Raw genomic sequence first — 23,769 nt, 5'->3', positions numbered from 1 at the left:
AAAAATATCACTTTAGGTTGGTGCTATCTAAAAACTGTATAAATTATGTATCAATATTATTTTGCTTATTAACTGTCTTTACATTAGTGAAGCATTTTAGGCAACGTTTGATAAACTTCTAGATAGCTAAGCAGACACAAGCCTAAAAGACAAGTGCTGTAGGCTAGATTGCTATTGCTGAAATTTTTGAGGAGATAAACTTTTATTTTATTCCAAGAAAATTGCACGGCTATGTTTGTGTACATTTCCACGAAGTGAGTTTGACTTTACTTCTTAGTATGTTGCTATCTACCATTTTCTCAAACTATTTATATGATTAGCACAGTTCCTTGTAAGTGCCATACTAAGGAATACGTTCATTTACCTAACCAACTAGGCCTTGTCTTGCTAATTATTATGCACATCGAGTTGTCCGAGTGTATTGAACCCACAATTCTTTTTAAAAAATGTCATCTTATAAATACCCTACTGAATGAATGAACCTTTATTGTCAAAGTACAACCATGTATACATTGAGATTGGCTGAGCCTCCCTTCGTGCCCCAACCCCCAACTTACAGTGACACAAACCCTCCATCTTATTACACCAGGTGAGCTAATTGCACAACGCACCAGCCTCACAAGTCAATCATGCATAAAGTTTATAAAATTATTTCCTGTTCAAAAGCCTAATAGCCCATGGATAAAAGCTGTTCTTCAGCCTTTTGGTACGGCTGGCTATACTCCTATATCTCCTATCCGATGGTAGGAGAGTAAAGAGATACTGTCCAGGGTGTGAGTCATCCCTGAGAATTTTCCTCACTCTTCCAAGGCAGCGAGCCCTGGCGATGTCATCCAGTAGAGTTATGTATCTACATGAAAATTTGAGTGGGATTGTACTAGGTGAAGTAGGATCTCAACATTTTAGCAATGTAAATATTTACAGATTGCCTTTCTTAACAAGGCAGAATGCAGAGGGGCCATGATAATAGGAGTAAAGAATAATAGCAATGCAACAATTGTACTTTATAGAACGTTTTATTTGTGCACTTCATATTTAGCAAGACAAAAAGAAAAAAAAATTGTATTTCAATTTCAGTTCAATTTTGTAGCCGCAAAATGAATACTGGCTTAAGCTTGTTCAAAGAATACTGTATTCTTAAGCTTGTTCAATGTTGTCATAGTCTTCGTTCATTATTTTCAGCAGAATATAGCAAAGCAGGATCCCAGTTACCTGATGAGAAAGTACAGAACATGCAGAAAGTGATTTAATTCTGACACATGGAGAGTAAGAGAATGAAATAGATCATTCCAGTTAGATGGCATTAGCTCCATTTAGCTCTAAGCTCCCAAATGTAACTGATCAGCCCCCCCTTTTTTTTTTTACTTTGAAAATCTGGGCATTCTGATTTGTCTCTCCAACCAAGCACCAAATGCTATTACTGTAATCCTTTATTTAAGCCTTTTATGCGTACCTGACCAAATACTATAAGAACTGCAAGTCCTCCAAATGCAGAAATGTTTCTTTCAGTCCAGGTCTTCAGTTTTAGAAGACATCCCTGAGAAAGAAGTGGGGAAATGCATTCTAATAATTCCAATGGATGTTTCTTAAAAGCTAATCAAACTAAATTCGGCCAACAATTAAAACGATAAACCAGTAGAGAGCTTAGACAGAGAATGAGGGAGAACCTACAGGCATAGACTATAAATGTTAGAAGTTATGCTTACCTTGGGATTGAGGGAACGGTTTTACAGTGATTGTACTCCTTCCTCAATGACTGGTTCTAATCAGAGTGTGGGAGAGTTAGCAAAGGAATCCCCTTAACACTAAGATATGTCATGAGTTAGATTCTATCATTACTATATAGATGTAGTGACTAGGAAGGAATCATCCTGAATGCCAAGGTTCCTTAATCCATTTACCAATCTATTCCCAGTAAGAACTGTAACCTAGATTCAAATGCATCCTTCCCTTAACAAAAGGGATGATGACAATATGGAGTTTTACCTCCTGATTAATGCCAACTGTATCTTCATTTAGATCAGTAACACAGCTTTCCACAGGTATTTTGCAGCAGCTTTTGGGGACAGATGAGTAGAGCAGTCCAAAGGTGGTGTTCTGCCAGTCTGTATAGTTCTCCGCGCCACAGCACTGAAACTACAATAGGGAGGAAAGCGTGAGAGTTGGTAACAGAGAATACAGGGTCTCGTGAGACTTTCTTAACTGAATCTACAGATTTTCTGCTCGCAGTCTAGCCATACATCATTCTCAAAGTTCTTCACAGTGGTAAGATGAAGACATGATGGAATCAACGCAGATCACAGAAGGTAGTTTCCTTTTGTTTCCCTACTAATGTTAAATTTTGGAACTGTAAACCATTCCAAGTTTTTCCTATAAGAAAGGTGTCATCTTCACTAAACGATTACAATGTCTTCTAGAATCATTAAAGTATTGGTTTACATTGCCTCAACAACAGATAAATAAATAATCTAAGACATCCATAGTAGATAAATGGGGAACAGTCATCTTGGACAGAATTCCAGAAGGTTTTGCAGTTCTGAAAAACTGTCATTTCCTTTTTTTTAAAAAAAAAATGGTGAAAATACATTTTCTTAGAGACAGTAGAGGTCAGATTCAAACTAGGGATGCCCATGTCATTTTCCCCACATTTCTACAGGTATGAAAAAAAATTCCAGAGGTGATTTACCTGGAGCAATTTTATTTGAACATTACCCAGTAATCACCTGACTGCAGAATATATCGAACCTTTAACCGAGTTGGAAAGCATGCTTTGAGACCAAGGGCGGTGAGCCATATACTAGTTAGCCCCAGTTCAGCCCAGTGGATTCTATAAACCCTGCCCTTGAATACATATCGGCACTCTAATCAAAGCCTGTAGTTCAGACTTTTAAATTGTAAAACAACAAAACTGAAGCAGCAGCAGCCCCGATTTTAAAGGTTTGAGCCTTTAAAATACTGAGCCTTTACTATCAGTAGTTAATTTCTATAGCTGTCCCTCTCATGCAAATTCACTATCATCATTTTTTGTCTTAAACTAGGGTTCAATTGTTCCTAGGGGAAAAAAAAGATTCCTTACCTCTGCCTGGAGAGTATCCACCCCCTTGGTGATCTGCAGTTTCTTACTATACTTGTTCAGAACCTTCATGAAATCTTTGGATACGGTCTGGTGTAGCTGTGGCGATATAGGATAAACAAATTACTAATCCGTAGGTTGTATTGGAAGTTTAAGCTGAGGCGATTTAATAGATAATAGAGAATTATTATTCTCCTGTTCTGCCTCCCCAGACATTTGTGATTTTAATACTCTAGTATTGGGGAAGCCTGAATTAAACATATTCTTAAAATTGAATATTAAATATCACTTTAAACCCCCCCCCTCCCTTTTCTCAGTTGCTGGGTAGGAAAGAAAAGGGGGGATTCTAGAACATTCAGAACATGGCCTTTTCAAAATATTTTGTATGCTTATAATCTACCCTAATAAAATAAATAAATAAAATAAGTTGTTTAGAGTTTACTGTGAATCCAACTGAGATATTATAGTTTACTGAATTGTACTGCTAATAGCAATGAAAAGCCTTTTATATTTTAGGTTAACAAATTCTTACTAATTATTTTGAAGAGAAGGTTATTGCTTCCTCTGAAATCAAATAAAGATATCTGCCTTTTATCTGCCGATTCTGTTTGGTTATGAACACCATACTGACATGACTGGCAGTGGTGTTCCTTGTAAGGTAGCTTGTTCTACTCGATTGTTTTTCAAATTGGGCTACTTAATTGTTTAGGAAAAAGCAGCCAACTTTTACACTGCCCCACCCACCCAGATTCCATTTTGCATTTTTGAGCATTGAACTATTATCAATTGAATATTACATATCGGGTCAAGGGCTGCTCCGTTGCACTGCTCCACTCTGGCAGAGTGATTTGGGAAGTAGCTGCATCATACAATATTAAGCTACCAGGTAACCATCGTTTGCATAAATCTCGTTTCCCACTTCCTCTCTTTCCATTTCTAGAAATTTTAGAGTGAAAGAGAAGATAAAAAAAGCACCCCTTGTTAAGGAAATGGCAAAGTCCTGAATCTGTACTGGACATAAGCTAGCAGAAATCAAGAATTTGTTCCCATTATGGCAATTCTCCATTCTTCTTGGGAATGCACACCTCAAGAAGCAAAAGGTTTTGCCTCCTTTTCAGTTTCAAGACTTGTGCTTTGAACCGGAAACCTCCTTTCCCAAACCTCACCTTTACTCTGCATGCATAGGCAGTGGCAACAACCAGAATTTCGGTGATCAAGAGCAACACGAGTAAACCTGTGAACTAGTGAGAGGAAGGAGAGGGAGAGAGAGATGTTTAGTTTAAAAGCCAGAGACTTATCAAATTGCTTTTTAGAACACAGCACTGTTATTTTTTTCCCTTGTATATCCATCCTTGACTCTCTTATTCAGAGATCCAATTCTTAGCCCGCCCGATATGTCAACCTCACTTTGGGACAACTACAAAGCCAAACTCAACATTCATCCATTACTGCTGTCACTTATCTTCTCAGATAGGTCAGAGTGATGAAGTCACCATTAGAGTGAGTTGAAACCAAGAGGCTGATGGTGTCCAAGTCAAGCCACCACAGCACCATACATGGTAAAATCTTGGCTCTGGTTATATGGTGGCTGCTTTATATGCATACATTTCCAAGCCAAGATATTTTGGGACATATTAGCACTAAAATCAACAAGCACCATACTCAGAGAGTTTTCCCCCCAACGCATTAACAGAACTGGAATTTAAATGGCATATAACCATCTAACAAAACTGTAGCTTCTTACAAAATAGAGCAATTTTTACAGTCAATTCAAATGAAAATATATTAACGTTGGTTTACTACCACTACTCAGTAATGGACAAATTACATATACAGAATTTCTAGCTTAATTTCTTGACACAAGGATACAGTTTCATGTTTCCATGTATATAAGCTCAGGACTGCAGTAGGTTTAGTCCGGTCCCACCTTAAGAGCTGATCTGTGAAAGAATCAGAACTTAAGGAGATATTGCTTATGGCATTTAGCAACTCCAAAGAAGATCGAGGTTCAATCTTAACCACATTGAGATGCCTTAAACAAATCATGATTAACACTGCACATGTTCTATATTGAATTTAATTTAATACTCAAATAGCACTTACCAATTTGATCATGGCTTTGTTCGATTTGAATAAAGCAATTGCTCCAAAGCCAGACAGAATGATGATAAGCACACCGATGACTGTTACGGTTACAGCTACTCCTGAAGCAGCTTCATTCAGTACCACAAAAGCATAATGGAGTTTCACTTGAACACACACACCTGTGGTTATTAACACAACTCCAGCAACCTAGAGTTTGGGAGGTTAAAGCACAATTATGAAAAATAGCTCAAGGTTATTCTTCATGAAGGCAAATATATTTTAGTCAAATTAATTTCAAACTATTTGTAACATGGATGTTCAAAGTCATGCAAGGGAAAAGTATAGATAAAAATCTTCATTGTTACTTGCACATTTGCCCATAGCAAAGTTAACCCTTTCTGACCAAGGCTAGGTTTAAAACATCAAACTAGGTCATTATGTGGCTTGTTTGGTTTCTAATCCATAATGTGGTTCTTGGCTTATTCAGTACACATTAAACAATCTATGATATAACAAATTTCAGGCTCTTTTTTAAAGTTTCAGGAGAGATATTTAGAATTTTACACATAAATCAATAGTATAGAAGAAAACAAGCTACTATATTCTTAAAGAAAAATATAATTCTGAAAAATAGCTGTAAAAACAAGATATTTATGGAACTTTCTAAGAAAATATTCTATGAGGATCATAGCAAAGCCACCAACTGTTTGTAAGAGTGATCTTAAGCATTACACTATACCAATTTAAACAGGGTTTATTTAAAAAAACACAGCTGTGTATGTACAACATACAAATTCAGAAAGAAGAAACAAACCACATGTTTAGTGCAAAGTAAACCAAGCCATTATGTATTACTTAATCTAGGGATAAAAAAGTATGGTTAAACAGTGTAGAGTTACAGGAAAAAGAAGCAAACATTTAAATCAAAGCATTTTAAATTAAAATTCAATTATGTTTAGTGAAAAATGTAATTTCCTTTAAAATATTTAATTAACTTACACCTTGGAAAACTTGTGGCCTCACAAAAAGTTTTAATTGCTAAATTATGCAAATTGAAAACTCAGTTTTGCCATTGTAGTTTATTTATTTATTTATTTATTTATTTATTGATGGGATTTATATCCCGCCCTATCTCCCGAAGGACTCAGGGCGGCTAACAACAAAACATATAATAAGTACATAAATCAAGATAAAATGAAATTGAGAACATCAGTGCAATAAAAAATTAGAGAATTTAAAAAATGAATTAAAATACTAAATATAAATTAATTAAAAGGTTTAGAAACACTGCTTTATGATTTAGCATGTTGTGCAAGCACAATCACAATCTTAAGTTTATTTTCCAAAATAGTATATTTCCAGTTATTCTATTATAGCTAATAACTGTACTATTATAACACATAACAGATTTGAGAAATTGGTCCCAAAAAAATAAAAGTAAGATTTTATACTCTTGACACAAAGTGAGATATATTTACAAACTTACAAAACACACACAAACCAATACCTTACCCAATAAAGTAAAACAGTCAGCCATAAAGCAATTTTAATGCCCTTCTCCCATGTAATTCTTCTGTCTCCTTTCATTTTGCCTGCTACCTCTACAAAGCTTGAGACTAATGGTGAGGATCAATAGCCCTATGCTAATAAATATTTGCAGTTGTTACAGCTGTCCCCAATTTCAACCAAAAACTCCATTTACAGCTTGTGACATCACCTTAAAAAGGAATACATTTACTAATGTTCTCAAACCATTTTTCTTTCAGCAGTCTCACTAAACCACAATCAGGCTGTTAGGTTATTGTAGCCAACTGCTCCTGAAATAACACTCATATACAGCAAGTTATTTTAGGAGCACTGTGCTGTTTTACCATAGCAGCCTGTGTGTGTGTGTGTGTTTATACAAGGTATGTGCATATATTATATACATGCATATACAATTAGTTTTCTTCCTATCTAGTGTTCTTATTCTTATGCAAAGTGAAGCATAAGCATCCCAGGCAGCAGATGCTGAACAGTCTTATTAGGAAGAGCAGATCTATGCATGCATCATGAGCAGTTGCCTGGAATCAGTAGATGAGTTTGCAGGATGTTCTAAGTTAAAATGTAGTTGGGTTAATTTGCGGTTCGTGTGTTCTGTAGAAGAGACTGGCTCTGAGCCTTGGGTGGAACAAAAAGATACAATATAGGACAGAAGACAATTGATTCCTATATAACTGTCAAAAACAGATCATGCCAGACAAATCTTATTACATTATTTGACCAAGTGACAAAACTAGTGGACCAGAGGAATGCTGTAGATATAATTTACTTGGACTTCAGTAAGACATTTGATAAAGTAGATCACAACCTACTACTTGATAAGATAGAAAAATATGGGTTAGATAGCATCACCACCAGATGGATTCGTAGCTGGCTGACAGGCCGTACTCAGCGTGTGGTCCTCAATGGAACTGCATCTACATGAAAAGAAGTGTGTAGTGGGCCCAGTGCTCTTCAATATCTTCATTAACGATTTGGATGAGGGGATAGATGGGGAACTCATCAAATTTGCATACGACACCAAGCTGGCAGAAATAGCCAATACTCCAGAAGATAGGCTTAAGATACAGAAGGGTCTGGACAGACTCAAACACTGGGCACTATCTAACAAAATGAAATTCAATGGTGAAAAAAGTAAGGTTCTACATTTAGGCAGGAAAAATCAAATGCACAGTTATAGTACAGGTGGTACCTTGCTCAATAGACTCTGAGAGGGATCTCGGAGTCCTAGTAGACAATCACTTCAATATGAGCCAGCAGTGTGCTGCAGCTGCCAAAAAAGCCAACACAGTGCTAGGCTGCATTAACAGAGGGATAGAATCAAGATCAAGTGAAGTACTAATACCACTTTACAATGCTTTGGTAAGGCCACACCTGGAATACTGCATCCAGTTCTGGTCACCACGATGTAAAAAAGATGTCGAGACTCTAGAAAGGGTACAAAGAAGAGCAACAAAGATGATTAGGGGGCTGGAGGCTAAAACATATAGGGAACGGTTGCTGGAATTGGGTATGTGTAGTTTAATGAAGAGAAGGGTGAGGGGTGACATGATAGCAGTGTTCCAATATCTAAGGGGCTGCCACAAAGAAGAGGGAGTCAAGCTATTCTCCAAAGCACCTAAAAGCAGGACAAGAAGCAATGGATGGAAATTAGTCAAGGAGAGAAGCAACCTAGAAATAAGGAGAAACTTCCTGACAGTTAGAACAATTAACCAGTGGAACAACCTGCCTCCAGATGTGATGAATGCTCCAACACTGGAGGTTTTTAAGAAGAGACTGGACAGCCATTTGCCTGAAATGGTATAAGGTTTCCTGCCTGAGCAGGGGGTTGGACTAGATGACCTCCAAGGTCCCTTCCAACAACTTCTTCTTCTTCTTCTTCTTCTTCTTCTTCTTCTTCTTCTTCTTCTTCTTCTTCTTCTTCTTCTTCTTCTTATTATTATTATTATTATTATTATTATTATTATTATTATTCAGGAAAAACAGCTGTGCCCTGCAAATAGGCAACCAAAAGGTAGTGACTCACTGCTTTATGTGAGTACTATATGAGAACTGATATAATGAGTGCTGATCAGGCTTGCCCATGTGCTTATGAAGCGTGATGTCTGCCTGGAGCATGGATCGGGATATGACAGCCAAGGATGATCAAGTCCATACACATTTATTCCTTTCTGATAATCCACAGAAGGACAAAAAAAATATGGTAAACCCCAACTAGGTCACCATAGATTTTGCAGAGCCAAGAAGGAAACTCAAGAAACTTGAAGGATGATCTTCATTTATAAGGGAAGACAAGGGAAAGAAGAAGAGTGGAGGGTTGGTTATGCAAATCATGTTGACAGGATTTGGGATTTGGATTCATTGAATTATTACGGACTTCTGGTTCAGAATAAACACCCCATGAAGACTGGTGAAAAATGGCTCAGCTGAAATATGGAGAGCTTTATCGGGAGGCCTTTCAGTGAATCTTTAACTAAGATGAAAGTCCTTAACTGAAAAGTTAAGATAAAGCTTGGGCACAGGTAAATCTTGACATACAGCCACTATTGACCCCAAAATTTATGTTCTTAAGTGAGACATTAAGTGAGTTTTTGCCCCACTTTATGACTTTTCTTGCCACAGTTGTTAAGTGAATCACTGCAGTTGTTAAGTTAGTTACCTGGTTAAGTGAATCTGGCTTCCCCATTGACTTTGTCAGATGGTCGAAAAAGGTGATCAAATGACCTTGGGACACAGCAAAGGTCATGAATATGAACCATTTTGCCAACCATCTGAATTTTGATCACATGATCATGGGGATGCTAAAAAGGTAGTAACTATGAAAAACAGTCATAAGCAGGGCTTTTTTTGTCATAGAACGCTCAGAACGGAGTTCCGGCACCTTTTTGGGATGGAACCTTGTAGGGTAGGCAAGGCTGGTTGTATGATGTGTGAGTTCCGGCACCTTTTTCTGTTACAAAAAAAGCACTGGTCATAAGTGACATTTTTCACTGCTGTTGTAACTTTGAATGGTCACTAAATGAACTGTTGTAAGTCAAGGACTACCTGTATTGTAGTAGGTAATAGTAATGTTGGCAATAATGGAGACAATTAATCCACTCATTTTTAAAAAAGTTAAAATGTATATTGACTCAACAAGATTTCTGTTCTCCACATGCTAATGTTTAGTGTTTCAGAAATTAAACAAGAGAGCTGGAGTTCTTAGTACAGGAAGCCAAATATAAAGTAATTAATATAATGGAGACCTAGTGGAAGATTCTAATGTTTGGGATGTAAAAGTCAAAGAAAATAATTATTTGAAAGGAACAGAAGCAGTAGAACAAGTTACACTGTATATTAAATCCACAGCTGCTAAAACTCAGTGAATTAACTTTAAGATATTGCAGGAAGTATCTGGGTTAAGTGGATGAATTAATTAATCACCATTGTTGCTGTTTTTCCCCAGCCAATCAAGGTGAAAATTCAGAAGGTGGTTTCCAAAAGCAAATTGCAAGCCTTTCAAAAAGTTTATAGTATTAATGATTATAGTACTAAGGACTCAAATTACTGTTGAGAATAAAGAAGCATGGCCTTTACAGGAAATTCTAGGTTTGTCTTGCAGATAGCTTCCTTCTTCAGGTGATGAAGACCTAAAAGAATTAACTATTTTTGGTGCTATATGAGCCTTTTTCAACTTTGTTTTTTTTAACTGTAGAAGAAATAGTATTTCAGGAACTCCTGCATAAAAGTTATTATATTTACAGCTTACAACATGAGCTATTTGTAAACTGTTGACATTTTTTTCAAACCTGACCCTCATGGAACCCTAAGTTCCCTGGTATTCCAGTTGAGAAAGGTTGATTAGTAACAATCAGTGAGGAAGACTTAGTTGAAGAAGATTAGCAAGAACATTAAGAGGAAGTGATTGTGTGCATTAGCTTGGATTTCAAAAAGTACATTTTAATGAAGTTAGAACAATAACATGACTTCATGGCAGAATACCTGATGGGAAAATAAGATGAAAAAACAGCAAACATTAAAGGCACCATCGCAAACAATTCCAGTAAGAAAAGGAATATAAGACAGCAGAAGAAGCCATTTGAACGAAGAGAAAGGATGAATACTATTATGTCGTGGGCTTGGATGAGCAGGAATGAAGACACGCAGTTGAGTACAGAGAAACTCATTCTTTATTTAAGCAGAAACTGTACTGAGCATTTGGAGTCACCCTGCCTCAATACATATAGCCAGACCCTCTGGTAGCAACCAATCGGATTGAACCCATGTTTGCTGCCCAAAGTTGACAAATTGCAGGACCAGAGACATCCTGTCTGAGTTGCTGGAGAACCGTTAGTTCTCCAGCAATGCACGTGGCGATATTCCAAAAGCCCAGTACATAACAAATACAAAAAAGTTATCTGGAACTGTGGAGCAGGCATGTCAAACTCGTGACGTATCGTGACTTTTTCCCCATTGCCGGGAATGGGGTGGGCGCAATTTTGGAGTGATGCATCCAGCCCGTGGGCCGGCAGTTTGACATGCCTGCTGTAGAGGAAGCACAGAAAAACAATGTTCAGAATGAGCTGAGGTTGAAGAACAAAAGCAGAACAAGAGCAAGGGGACAAATGATGAAATGAATGTAGGCCGAGGCCCTTTGTATGTGCCACTGTTGCATGATGGCTATTGCTTGGATGAGGTCGCAACATAAACTTTGTCATTCTACAGAAGCTCTGGAATCAGTGGTTGGCTTTGACAAAATGACCTTTTTCAAATATTGTTCAGAATAAAAGAAGTAGACAATAAACGGTACAGGTAATCCTTGTCTTACAACAGTTCATGATTCAAAGTTACAACAGCACTGAAAAAGTGACTTGTGACCATTTTTCCCCACACTTATGACTATTGCAGCATCCCCTGGTCATGTGATCAAAATTCAGACATTTGGCAACTGTCTCATATTTATGAAGATTGTGGTGTTCCAGGTTCATGTGATCCACTTTTGTGACCTTCTGACATGCAAAATCAAGGGGGGGGAGCCAGATTCACTTAACCACATTATTAATTTAATAACTACTGTGATTCACTTAATAATTGTGGCAAGAAAAGTTGAAAAATGGGAGAAAACTCGCTTAACAAATGTCTCACTTAGCAACAGAAATTTTGGGCTAAATTGTGGTTGTAAGTCGAGGACTACCTGTGTACCCACTACTCAGCAAAGTTGGCAAAATCCAAATCAGTAACAAAGAAAAGACAGAGCTATACTACTATTTTGTTGTAGGCCTCTCCAACAAAAATATGTGTTCTACAAGCAATTGTTAAGAGCAGGATAAATGGATAGAATTGAAACTTGCTAACTTTCAGTTCTATCCATTTAAAACATGATAATGGAAGTTTATTCTGAATGAGTTTAAATCTGTAAAAGCACATGAAGTGTAGCTTTAAAGAAAGGAACTTTGATTATTTAATTGAAATTCTGAAGTTTTGAGAAATCCTGGTACATACAACTGATGGTGAGTAAATGTTGCCCATATTTCAAAAAAATGGGGAAAAAGAGGATCTAATGATTCACAGACCAGATTCCTGTATTAAACAGGTGGCTGGACCCAATGGCATTTAAATGTCTTCTAGTTCTGTGATTAACTTATCCTGTGGAGCAAGTTTATGGGTCAGTGTGTCATACAGACATAGGGAATTGGGTTATTTTGCCAAGTGTGATTCAGTTAACCGTACTTAAATAAACTGTGGGAACACAACTGTTAAGTGACCTTTTTGCCCAGAAGTGCTAATATCAGAATAAGAACTTGCACAAAAGCAGTAACCAAAAGCTGAAAAGCAAAACCTGCAATCTGAATGACAGATGTAGAGGAAGATTTTTTTTTTTCATTTTAATTATGCACTCAAGCACTTTAATGTGTGCAGGTAGTAAGGCTTAAAATAAGTAAGGCGTGGATCACACCAAAGAGGAGATTGAATTTGTTTGGTTCAGACAGACGAATGACTCAGTGAGGGTTAACAGCAAAAGGTTTATTCAATACACATATGTCAACTGACAACTGTCAAATAACTCTGGCTTTTATACTCGAGCTGTTTAAACTGTATCCAATCACAAGCCCGGGTTTTCCCGCCTTTACAACATTAACCAATAATTGCACCAGAATCTCCCGCTTCAAGGGAACCTTCTTTGCAACAAGCTACTGACATATTTGCAACAAAGCTACTGACATAACACCCCTTCCCCCCCAGTTGATGTTATTTGTTGACGTAATCTCTCAAGTATTTGGGTGGCCTATGGACCCTAGATGGGTATCTATTGGTTTGGTTACTTAAGTCATTGTTAACTGACTGTCTGATTGGCTGGCTTATATTTATGGGTCTGGAATTTTGAATTACAGGCTCTGAAGATTCCCTACTAACCGATTGTGATTGCAGTTGTGTTTGTTGTTGTTGCTCAGGTACTGCTGGCCTGTTCATAGGGGACAGCTCCCAGTCAATTTGACAATGTTGTGGGTTAGCTGTAGTCACACTGGTTTGAATTTCCTCTTCACCGCTAACTGGCAAGTTGTTTTGATTAAGCCAAGATGCAGTATCACCCCCGTGTACATTTTGACCCCCATCGACTGGCATACTTCCGACAACTCTCTTCCTTAATTGATCAATATGTCTTTTACTTATTCTATTCCCTTCCCCCTCAATGGTGTAAGACAATGGCCCCATTATGTCAGTGACTACCCCAGGAACCCATTTGTCCCCCTGTCCATAGTTTCTGGCCCAGACTAAGTCTCCAATTTTGAAGGACCTGTTTGGGATGTCAGGTTCAGCACTTGAGGGAAGTTTGTCAGGATGTAACCTGTCCAGTTTGGTGGTTAGCCGTTTGCCCCACCTCATTTCTGCAGGGCTTTTCCCGGTAGCCGTGCAAGGGGTTGTGTGTTGGGTCAGCAAAAAGTCTGCAAGTCTTTGGTGCCAGTCGCCACGGATGATTCGCTTCAAGGCGTCTTTGGTGGTTCTCACGTTGCGTTCAGCCAAGCCATTGGTGGACGGGTGGAAGGGTGCTGATGTTGCATGTCTAATCGAGTTGGCCCTGAGGAAATCCTGAAATTCAACAGAGGTGAATTGGGGCCCATTATCCGATACAATCACATCAGGTAACCCGTGAGTGGCAAAGAGGCCCCTTAGAACCTGTATTGTTCTACTAGATGTCATTGAATTAACAGGCACTACCTCCAGCCACCGAGAGAAGCTGTCCACCACAACTAGGAAGGTTAAGCCTTGAAATGGCCCAGCAAAATCAATGTGAATCCTAGACCAAGGATTCCTGGCCAATTCCCACTTGTGTGTGTGTGTGTGTGGCAGCTCTGGTCTTGATCGCTGACACAAATAACATCCTGAAACGCATTCTTCAATATCTTTATCAAGCCCTGGCCACCACAAATGACTTCTAGCTAATGCCTTCATTCGCACAATTCCAGGGTGACCCTCATGTAATTCCGTTAAAACTGTAGTTCTGTGAAGTTCAGGAATAACAACACGGTTGCCCCACAATATACATCCCAAATGGGATGATAGTTCATTCTTCCTCCTAAAATATGGGATGTACTTGGCATCAGGGTTATTACTAGGCCAACCACCAAGAACCCAGGTCATAATCCTTTTGAGAATATGGTCTTTTTTAGTAGCCTCAGCTATTTCTTTAGCAGTTAAGGGGCATTCAGGAATTTCCTGTAATGACATAATTTGTCCTACTGGGGCAGGGTCCTCCTCTGTATTGGTTAAAGGCAGTCTACTAAGGGCATCTGCATGGCCCATTTCCTTACCAGGTCTATGTTGCAGTGAGAATGAATATGCTGAGAGGAAAATTGACCACCTCAGCATTCTGGGAGACATTATTTGGGGTGTCTGTTTATCAGTGGTAAACAGTCCCAATAATGGTTTGTGATCAGTGAATATGGTAAAGTTCCTACCATAAAGGTAATCATGGAACTTTTTTACTCCTGCCACGATTGCTAATGCTTCTCTATCAATCTGTGCATAATTCCGTTCAGCTTTGGTAAGCGTCCTGGAATAGTATGCAATTGGCTTTTGCATGCCCTGACTATCCATGTGACTGATAACAGCCCCCACACCATAAGGTGAAGCATCACAAGCTAAATAAATTGGTTTATTCTCAATAAAATGAGTAACTGTGGATTGGCTTGAAAGAATATCTTTTAATGTTTGAAAACTGACTCTATGTTTTTCTTGCCACTGCCATGGGGTTTTTCTATCTAATAGTCTATGTAGTGGTTCCGCGATAGCAGCTTTATGTGGCAAGAATGTGTGATAAAAATTGACTAATCCTAAAAAGGCTTGTAATTCCGCCTTGTTTTTTGGTTCTGGTGCCAATTTGATTGCCTTAATTTTATCAGGTGTAGGGTGAATTCCGTTTTTATCTATCCTAAATCCTAAAAATTCTGTGGATTTAACTCCAATACAGCACTTTTCCTTTTTTAATTTAAGTCCAGCCCCCCTAAATCTTCCCAGTACCTGTTCCAGACGCTCAGCTAATATTTCTTCATTTCTTCCAGCTATTAGAACATCATCAAAGTAAGGGCATACACCAGGTATGCCCTTTAAGGTCCTCTCCATCACCTCCTGGAAGATGCCTGGAGCTGCTGCAATACCAAATTGCAGTCTGTGGACTCGGAACGCCCCCTTGTGGGTAACAATAGTTTGAGCTTCAGCAGCCTCCCTGGAAACAGTAAGTTGCAAATACGCCTGCGCCAAGTCTAACTTGGCAAAAATGGCGCCGTCCTGTATCGTGGCGAGGACCTGCTTCACCGTCGGGACCGGGTAAGCATGTTTTTTCATTCCTAGGTTCAGGGTGGCTTTGTAATCAGCGCAGATCCTCACATCCCCATTAGGTTTAAGGGGTGTGACGATCGGCGTCTCCCACAAACCACCCTCGACAGGTTCTAGAACGCCTTGGCCTACAAGCTTATCGAGCTCGGCCTCGATTTTTTGCTTAAGGGCGAAAGGCACCCGTCGGGCCTTAAGCCGGATGGGTTTAACCGATGGGTCTAAATTAAAATTAATTGGAGGTCCTTTATATTTACCCAAAGACCCGTCAAATATGTCTGCGAATTCATCGCAGACAGATTTGAGGGTCTTATTATTAATAACGGAGTTTATTCCCCCGACCCAAATTCCCAGGGCAGGGAACCAGTTAAGGCCTATTAAGCTAGTTCTATGGCCTTCTGTAACTATTAAGTCTAGTATTCCATTAAACCTCTTATATTTAACTCTAAGGGTAACTTTTCCCTTAATTTTTATAGGGGTTTTTTGGAAGTCAGCCAATTGAATTTTGGTTGAACTAAGTGGAATTTTGCGACCACTTTTAAGTTCAATCTTTTTAAGGGTCTCGCTTGAAATTATGGACACTGAGGCCCCAGAATCAATTTCCATTTTGCAAGGAATTCCTTGCAACTGGACTACAATTTTTAATTTTGATCCCAAAATGTGATTTATTTTTCTCTTCCCTATGTGATTAACTCGCGCCACCTCCCCGTGGTTGGGGTATTGTGCCCAAGGTCTAGGGGTCTCCTTGCCACTATAGTGAGGGGTTACCATACCTTCAGGCCAAACATCGATTTCGTGTAGACGATTGTCGCGTGCACGACCCCTGCAAATGGCTTGAATGTGGCTGGTCTTTCCGCACAATCTGCATCTGGCAGAGCGGAATCTGCATGTTGCTCGGGCATGATTTCCCCCACAGCTTCCACATCAGTTGTCGTTGTTGCGCTGTCTAGCTGGAACTTCTCTCGGTTGTCGTTGCGGTGGTGTTGGTTGTCGTTGTGGTGTTGTTGTTTGGAATCGGCGACTCGGTTCTGGTCCTTCACTGCGGAATGGTTTTGCCGCCATTTTTCCAAACCGCCTGGTGACTTCGGCTTTGTCGGCTTCCCATTGTGGGTCCACCTCCCCGCAGTCCACAGGGCTTTCTTGGTTTATTTCGGCAGAAGCAGCCATGCTATTGCGGGGGGGGGGGTCGCGATATCCAGTGGATTCATAAGTCAAAAGTTCATCAAGGACTTCTTGCAAGTCGCCGGTAGGCTTAGCGATAATTCTATTTTGTAACTGCTCATCTCGTAACCCGAGCACCACTCTGTCCCGGATTCTTATTTCTAAGTTATCATATTTACAACGTACCGCTGCTTCTCTGACTGCCGCAACGAATTTTGTTATTGACTCGCCCGGTCTCTGATTTCGTTTTTCAAAGATGCGTCGCCAAAAGAGTTCTGATCTTCTTGCTGTAAAATGTACCTTTAATTTGGCCAGTAAGTCGGCGTACGAAACGCTTGATACTGGCAATGGTTGACAAAGTCCCACGGCAACCCAGTACACAGGTGTGCCACAGATAGTCAGTAAGGCAGCCGCCTTTTTCCGGTCGTCGGTTATGCCGTTCACTAGCAAAAATCCTTCGACCTGTCCCACATATTCTTCCCAGTCCTCTGGGAAGTTTGGATCGAATTCTTTTAAAGAACCAATTTGCGCCATTCGGAGGTTTGAGGATTCCGCCGCGGCCGCTTGCGGTTGACTGTGAATTTTTTTAAAATTTGCCGCTTTACGCGCAGCTGCTTGTCGCCGATCCTTCACTAGTCCGCCGTCTATCCCACCTTCGTCGCCAGTTGTTTGGTTCAGACAGACGAATGACTCAGTGAGGGTTAACAGCAAAAGGTTTATTCAATATACATATGTCAACTGACAACTGTCAAATAACTCTGGCTTTTATACTCGAGCTGTTTAAACTGTATCCAATCACAAGCCCGGGTTTTCCCGCCTTTACAACATTAACCAATAATTGCACCAGAATCTCCCGCTTCAAGGGAACCTTCTTTGCAACAAGCTACTGACATATTTGCAACAAAGCTACTGACATAACAGAATTAAATTCTCCTTTAAGCTTGAATACATAGTAACAAGTTGCTCAGACTGCATTTTATTTTTATACGTATTAAACAAAGCCTAGAAAGGGACGCGGTGGCTCAGTGGGTTAGGACGCTGAGCTTGTCAATCAGAAGGTCGGCAGTTTGGCAGGTCGAATCCCGAGTGCCGCGTAACAGAGTGAGCGTCTGTTACTCGTCCCAGCTTCTGCCAACCTAGCAGTTCGAAAGCACGTAAAAATGCAAGTAGAAAAATAGGGACCACTCCGGTGGGAAGGTAACAGCGTTTTTCCGTGCGCCTTTGGCGTCTAGTCATGATGGCCACATGACCACGGAGACATCCTGAAACAAGCACTGGCTCTTTGGCTTTGAAACGGAGATGAGCACCGCCCCCTAGAGTCGGAAACGACTAGCACGCATGTGCGGGGGAACCTTTACCTTTACCTAGAAAGGGTTTAGCATTTTGTATTAATACAGTATAATATTCAGGCTTCTGTGGGTCTTAAGGACACTGTTAACTGGGCTTTGGATCTATGGAGACTATTTCACTTCTAACAAATACACGTTTCCAAGTTCTGAATTCATTGTCCAGAAATGGGGAACTTTTTGCTATCAGAGGCCCTTCTCTTTTCATTTTTCCTCAATCTCTGAAACCTGAACAAAGCCATTTTAAATTATGGTTTCTTGCAGAAGCCATAGTGGTATTACTACAAGCTGTAATTTCTATAAATTATCACAAACAAGTTTTAAATTAACAAAACCATCTTCTTTCAAAACAGATTTGCAGCATTCTAGATCTTTCTTTGCTTGTTCATCACTGAGATGGTTTCTTTTTTTAATGAAAAGCCTAAACACTCTCCAGACCCATGAACAATATCCCGATCGATCTGGTTATTAAAATGGTCACCCTTTCCTCTTTGGGCAACTGGTTGCAGAGCTACTGGTTTTCCTGTATATTCCAAACTAAATATAAGCAATCCAGCCAAAAGCAGGATTCATTTCAAGCTAGAAAGGGAATGGGTTATAGGGCTGATATTTTCAGAATGGAGTTAATGGAGTAAGGTAAGGTTTTTTTTTCTTTGCCCAAACTCAGTATGTGAAGCCTCCTAAAGGGCTTGTCTTCCCCCAAAAAAACAAAACTGTTACCCCAGAAATTAAATGTTTCTTGTTCAATTTGTCACTTGGTTCTGAGAACTAATTATGGGTTGGAACAGAGCCTTTAGATCAGTGTTTTTCAAACTTGGCAACTTTAAAATGTGTGGACTTCAACTTCCAAAATTTCTCAGCCAGCCTGAGCACAACAGATCCTAAAGTTGTTAAAGTTGCAAAACTCTGTTTCAAACAGATGTTCACAATTCGGCTGAATTTGGTGATGCTCATTTGTGTATAGCTTTAAAAATGACTGAGACAGCTGCCCCATCTGATATTCCATTGACCAACCCTGAATTATATTGCAAGAAAACATCCCCCCCCCAAGTATCTGAAGCCTACACATGTCTCAGTTCCCTTTGCTTCCTGGCTAAACTAAAGATTATTAAAGCCACAAGTCCCCATATTTTCTGTTGCTTTGTTTTAAGTATAAACTGAGTAGTAGTGGCTGTTGAAAGATAATGGTTTAATGGCTTACTATATGAAACAGTATAATCCTGAGAAGAATAATCTTGCCTCAATTGAAACATTTTTAAAGGTTAAATTCCAATTTAATTCAGGCGGTAGAAATAATGGGTGTTTTGTTTGTTGCTGTTGTTTTTAAAAAAGCAGATCCCAAAGGTTCTTTATTTAGCAGTTCTACATCCTCAATAAACTATAGATCAGCCTGGAATAACATCAAACTTATTATAAAAAAGCACCTGCATGAAAAAATTATACTGGCTCTCCAGTGCCAACTATTGCAATCTGTTTTCCTCTGCTTTCAAGTATGGACCAGCTCCCAATATTTTATCACTGTGTCCCAATCCATGGCTCTAACTTTTTAGGTATGTGAATCAAACCAATATTAGCTACCGGTATATTCAAAACCTGGTGGTCATGCTCTTGGCAGGAGCAAATGTACAAAGCTACTATTATTATCATTGTCATGACTGAAGCTTGCTAAGCTCAACCCATATGCAAAAGTGTCGAAATGCAAATTTTTGTGGCTGACAAGTTATACATAGTCCTGGCAAGTAACAGGTCCTTTAGCCCCCAACATTCTTTGGGCCTGAGGTTCTAAAGAGCATTTTTTTGTGTGTGCCAAAATGGGAACTTTTGCATTCTCTCTCTCAATTTTGAGTCAGACAATGGATTTTCCAAATGAGGCTGTTATTGCATAATGCCCCTCTTATTCAAAGAATGTTACAAGGAGTTCAGTCTACTTTGTCCTCTGTTTGTTCCCTTCCTGTCTCTTTTCAGAAAAAATCAATTAAAGAGACAAAGAATAGCTGCATTGTGATTGCTGACTGTAATGCTAGGAGTCTGCCACCTGGAAAAAAACAAAAAAACCCACACAAGCTCTAGTTAAGCAAAAAAAGAGTTAAGGTCCAGCAACACTTGAAAGTTAACATTAATTTGAAAAGGGGTACTTCATTCTGCCCTTTTCCTTTGGGAGAAAAGTAATCACATGATAAGAGGTAAGTAAACAGAGGGGCATTCTCATAAACTGCTCAGTTGAAAAGTTCAGTTAATGACAACGCATTCTATCATGCTCATCTTTTCATTCAGATTTCTAGTTGGCCATTTCTAGACCTGAGAGGAGTCATTTTGTGGGTTTGAAAACTGGAGCTAAAGACTGGATTCTGGTCTTCCCTGCTCCTGTTGGAAGACTGAAAGAGCAGATTAGGGATAGATCATCACAGACAAAATTTATCTACATGGTCAGTATGCCTTCACAACAACTTGATGGCTTATAATCCACGAATCAGCAGATATCTGTTCTGGGTCTAAATGACAAGTGTGCCACAAGCCTCTGTTAAAGACTTGCCAAGAGGAGTGTGTGAGTTCCTTAACTTCTCAACAAATGTGTTATAGAAAAGTAGACAATATATCGCAATTTCTCCTGCTTTTTTCCTGCTAAATAGTATAAGCTGGAGAAGAACAAGAATCCTCAAAGGAGCCTTTGGGATGGGAAAAAGAAAACTGAAGAGAGAATCAATCCTATCACAATTTCTGAGTGAATTAAAGATCAGGATTGTTACAAGTAAAAGGAAAGAATATAAAGTTGGTTTGTTTGACCAAAGTCAAATAAGACATATTTCTGTAAAGATCAGGTAACCCTTTATAGACTTTTTGCTGAAAGTAGTACTGAAAAGTTTATGCTCATTTATAATTTCTTTCTACTTTTTGTTGTTTTTATTTTTCCCTGGCTTTTTGTATCTAAAGGAAATTTGTACCTAAATTGTACCTAAAAGGAGATTAAATGTAGAGAAACGAAAGGGAAAGAAAGAGAGAGAGAAAGAAAGAGAGGAAGAAAGAAAGAGAGAGAGAGAGAAAGAAAGATAGAGAGAGAGAGAGAGAGAAAGGAAGAAAGAAAGAAAGAAGAGAGAAAGAGAGAAAGAAAGAAAGAAAGAAAGAAAGAAAGAAAGAAAGAAAGAAAGAAAGAAAGAGAAAGAAAGAACAGGCTTGACTAAAGCCATGTTTTGCAAATATTTGGAGTTGACGTTTTGTTGCTCAATAAGAGTAATAAGAGTACTTTATGACGGAAGTAAATAAGTAAATCATGTGGGAATAAATGGAAAAGTTAGTCAACACTGAGCGAAGAATAGGATAAGTATGACTGAATACAAAAATGACTGATCAGTATAAAAGAAGCACAAAACTGAATGAGGATCAAATCACAAGGCATCTGTAAAGAAAGAGTGAGTGAACGGAGAGGAAAAACCAAGAACATTTGAATGAATGCAGTTGATGAAATCTTCAGAAAGAGAGAAGTGAGAAGTTTAAAGAACAAAAGGCCATGTATAAGTTCAGTGGACAGATGTTACAGGAGTAAGGATGGTTTGCAAGAACATATGGAGAAGTATAGCAAATGGTTTTGGTATAAACTTTGATATATTAAAGTATGTATTTCCATTTCTTTGGCTTATTATTTATTAGTTTCATTTCTGTACTTATTGCAAAATGGAATAGTACTGGGATGAGTGTGCATGCATGGAGTGTATGTATGCTTGTTTCAAAAAAGTGACAAAGTGATATCATCCTATTGGCTGCACAGTTCTGCACGTTGTTTTTCAAAGGAAGAGAAGAAACTGATGCACCCGGTCAGAATGAGATGCAGGCTTCGGCTGTGGAACAAAACACTTCACAGGGAGGCCTCTTCGTAATGTTTAAGAGGCTGAAAAGGGAATTCTATAGAGTGAGTATCCCAGCTGAGTGAAAGATACTTTTCTTTCCCAAAGAGCCCACACATTTTCATACAAGCACTGCCAAAATGGGACAAGCTGATTTTGTCCTTTACCGAATCAGTTGCAAATTGCTTTTAAGTCTGACACAGGCAGAAAATTGTACAAGGTCATGCAACATACTTATCTGTAATAGAATTTGCTACTTTTTCAAGGTGCTTGGACTGATTTCTTTCTGAAACATTAGGCTTTTCAGGCATAATATAAAGCCACGATTCAGCATTACACTAATGCACCATTAAGGACTCTGTCTTCCACTAGGATTCCCTCCTTTTCTTGGGAATTTGCACTTTTGCTTCTGTTTATGTTTTTCAAATGAGACTGCTTTACATGGAATCATTAAAGAATACAGTATCCACTGCGTTTACCAAGTGATCTAGGACATTACTGTTTAATGCTTTAATTGCAGGAAAGTGAAATTGAAAACCTTTCATGTATTTTTATCATTTGTGCTTATCATTTATCATTAAGTAGAAATTGCTTTTAAAAAATCATCTGTTAACTCCAAAACCATGCAGAAAAGCAACTCATAATAGATCTCAGTGTATTTCTCTCTCTCTCTCTCTCTCTCTCTCTCTCTGGTAGATCTAATAAGTCCAAAACTTTAGTTTTCTCAATAGCAAGGCAATTCGGGAGAAGAATGCAGCCTTAAAAATATAGCAAAAATTTTGGTGGTACAATCCTGGCAGGGAGGGAGGGAGGGAGGAAGGCAGGAAGGCAGTAAGGCAGGAAGGCAGGAAGGAAGGAAGGAAGGAAGGAAGGAAGGAAGGAAGGACAAAAGAACCGTGAATTTCCTACATTTTTCTTTGTCTAAAATCAAAGGAGAAGATGAATAAAGATTCTTCAACTTTAAAACGAAGTCTTTGGGAAGTGAAGCGCAGGTGGTGTTTGCTTGATTTGCCAGAGTGCTTTCTGGTGCATCAGAATTGTTCATGTTATTTCCTTATACTATTTCAATATTTGTCACAAAGATGGGCTGTCACTTACACTTGGCTAGAACTGAGGCTAAGTAATGGAGAAAAAATAAATACATAAACTGTAAGATACTGTAAGTTAGAATGTTCCTACAATGGAATACCATTTTAGTAACATGCGGTCACTGCCAATCCTCAACAAAGCCAATATAAATGTATTTTGGGAAAGAAATAGAATATGGAAGGAGATACAGTTCTAAGAGAACTGAGTGCTGTATGTGTGTATATATATATATATATATGGGTGTGTGTGGGGTGTCACAGCATTGAAATAAAATGCCAAATATACAACTCACAACAGTAACAAACCAGGAAAATAGAGAACTATGATGATCCAGAGGACAGGATGAGTGCCAGCTGTTGCTCAAGTGCCATTAAAGACATCCCCCCTACCCTAGCATAATTTGGAGTTATGACTACAATTTAGCATAAAGGTTGACCTGCCTCAAATATGTGACATTAGCATACATCATACATCAACTTACAACGATAACTGAGCTTGAAATTACAGTTGTAACATATGCCAGTCGTTAAGCAGATCATGCGACTACATCCGATTTCATGACTTTTTTTGTGGTGGTGGTGGTGAAGAACATCACACAGTTAGCCAGATGACTGCAAAAAAAGGCAGACAAAATAACATTACAATTGGTGGTGGATTATCACTGGGCAGTTAAGAGTCTAATTTTGCACACACCATAACAGAATCTGGCCACAGAGAAACTACTTCTTAATGGTCCCATAACAGTAGTTGTACATAGAAGAGATCTGTGTTCCCCAGATATTTTATTAGATAAGGTGTTAGAAATTGAGTCCGTGAGTCCTTA

General features: G+C 38.9%; 1 protein-coding gene across 1 annotated transcript; it reads right to left on the bottom strand.

Annotated features, from left to right (window-relative positions):
* Nucleotides 1-1,091: 1,091 nt before the first annotated feature.
* On the bottom strand, nucleotides 1,092-23,504 carry LOC310638645 (CD63 antigen-like). Its single transcript, XM_083359877.1, has 7 exons — nucleotides 23,428-23,504; nucleotides 5,177-5,365; nucleotides 4,240-4,314; nucleotides 3,077-3,172; nucleotides 1,987-2,136; nucleotides 1,454-1,537; nucleotides 1,092-1,212 (listed from the first exon to the last, which is right to left on the bottom strand). The coding sequence occupies exons 2-7, from the start codon at nucleotides 5,186-5,188 to the stop codon at nucleotides 1,138-1,140; spliced, it is 492 nt and encodes a 163-aa protein (XP_083216003.1). The 5' UTR covers nucleotides 5,189-5,365; nucleotides 23,428-23,504; the 3' UTR covers nucleotides 1,092-1,137.
* Nucleotides 23,505-23,769: the final 265 nt, after the last annotated feature.

The sequence above is a fragment of the Vipera ursinii genome, assembly GCF_947247035.1.
Source record: "Vipera ursinii genome assembly, chromosome: 1".
In the NCBI taxonomy this organism is placed as follows: Eukaryota; Metazoa; Chordata; class Lepidosauria; order Squamata; family Viperidae; genus Vipera; species Vipera ursinii.
Note: the sequence above shows the minus strand (reverse complement) of the source record. Positions and strands in the feature narration are given on the sequence as shown.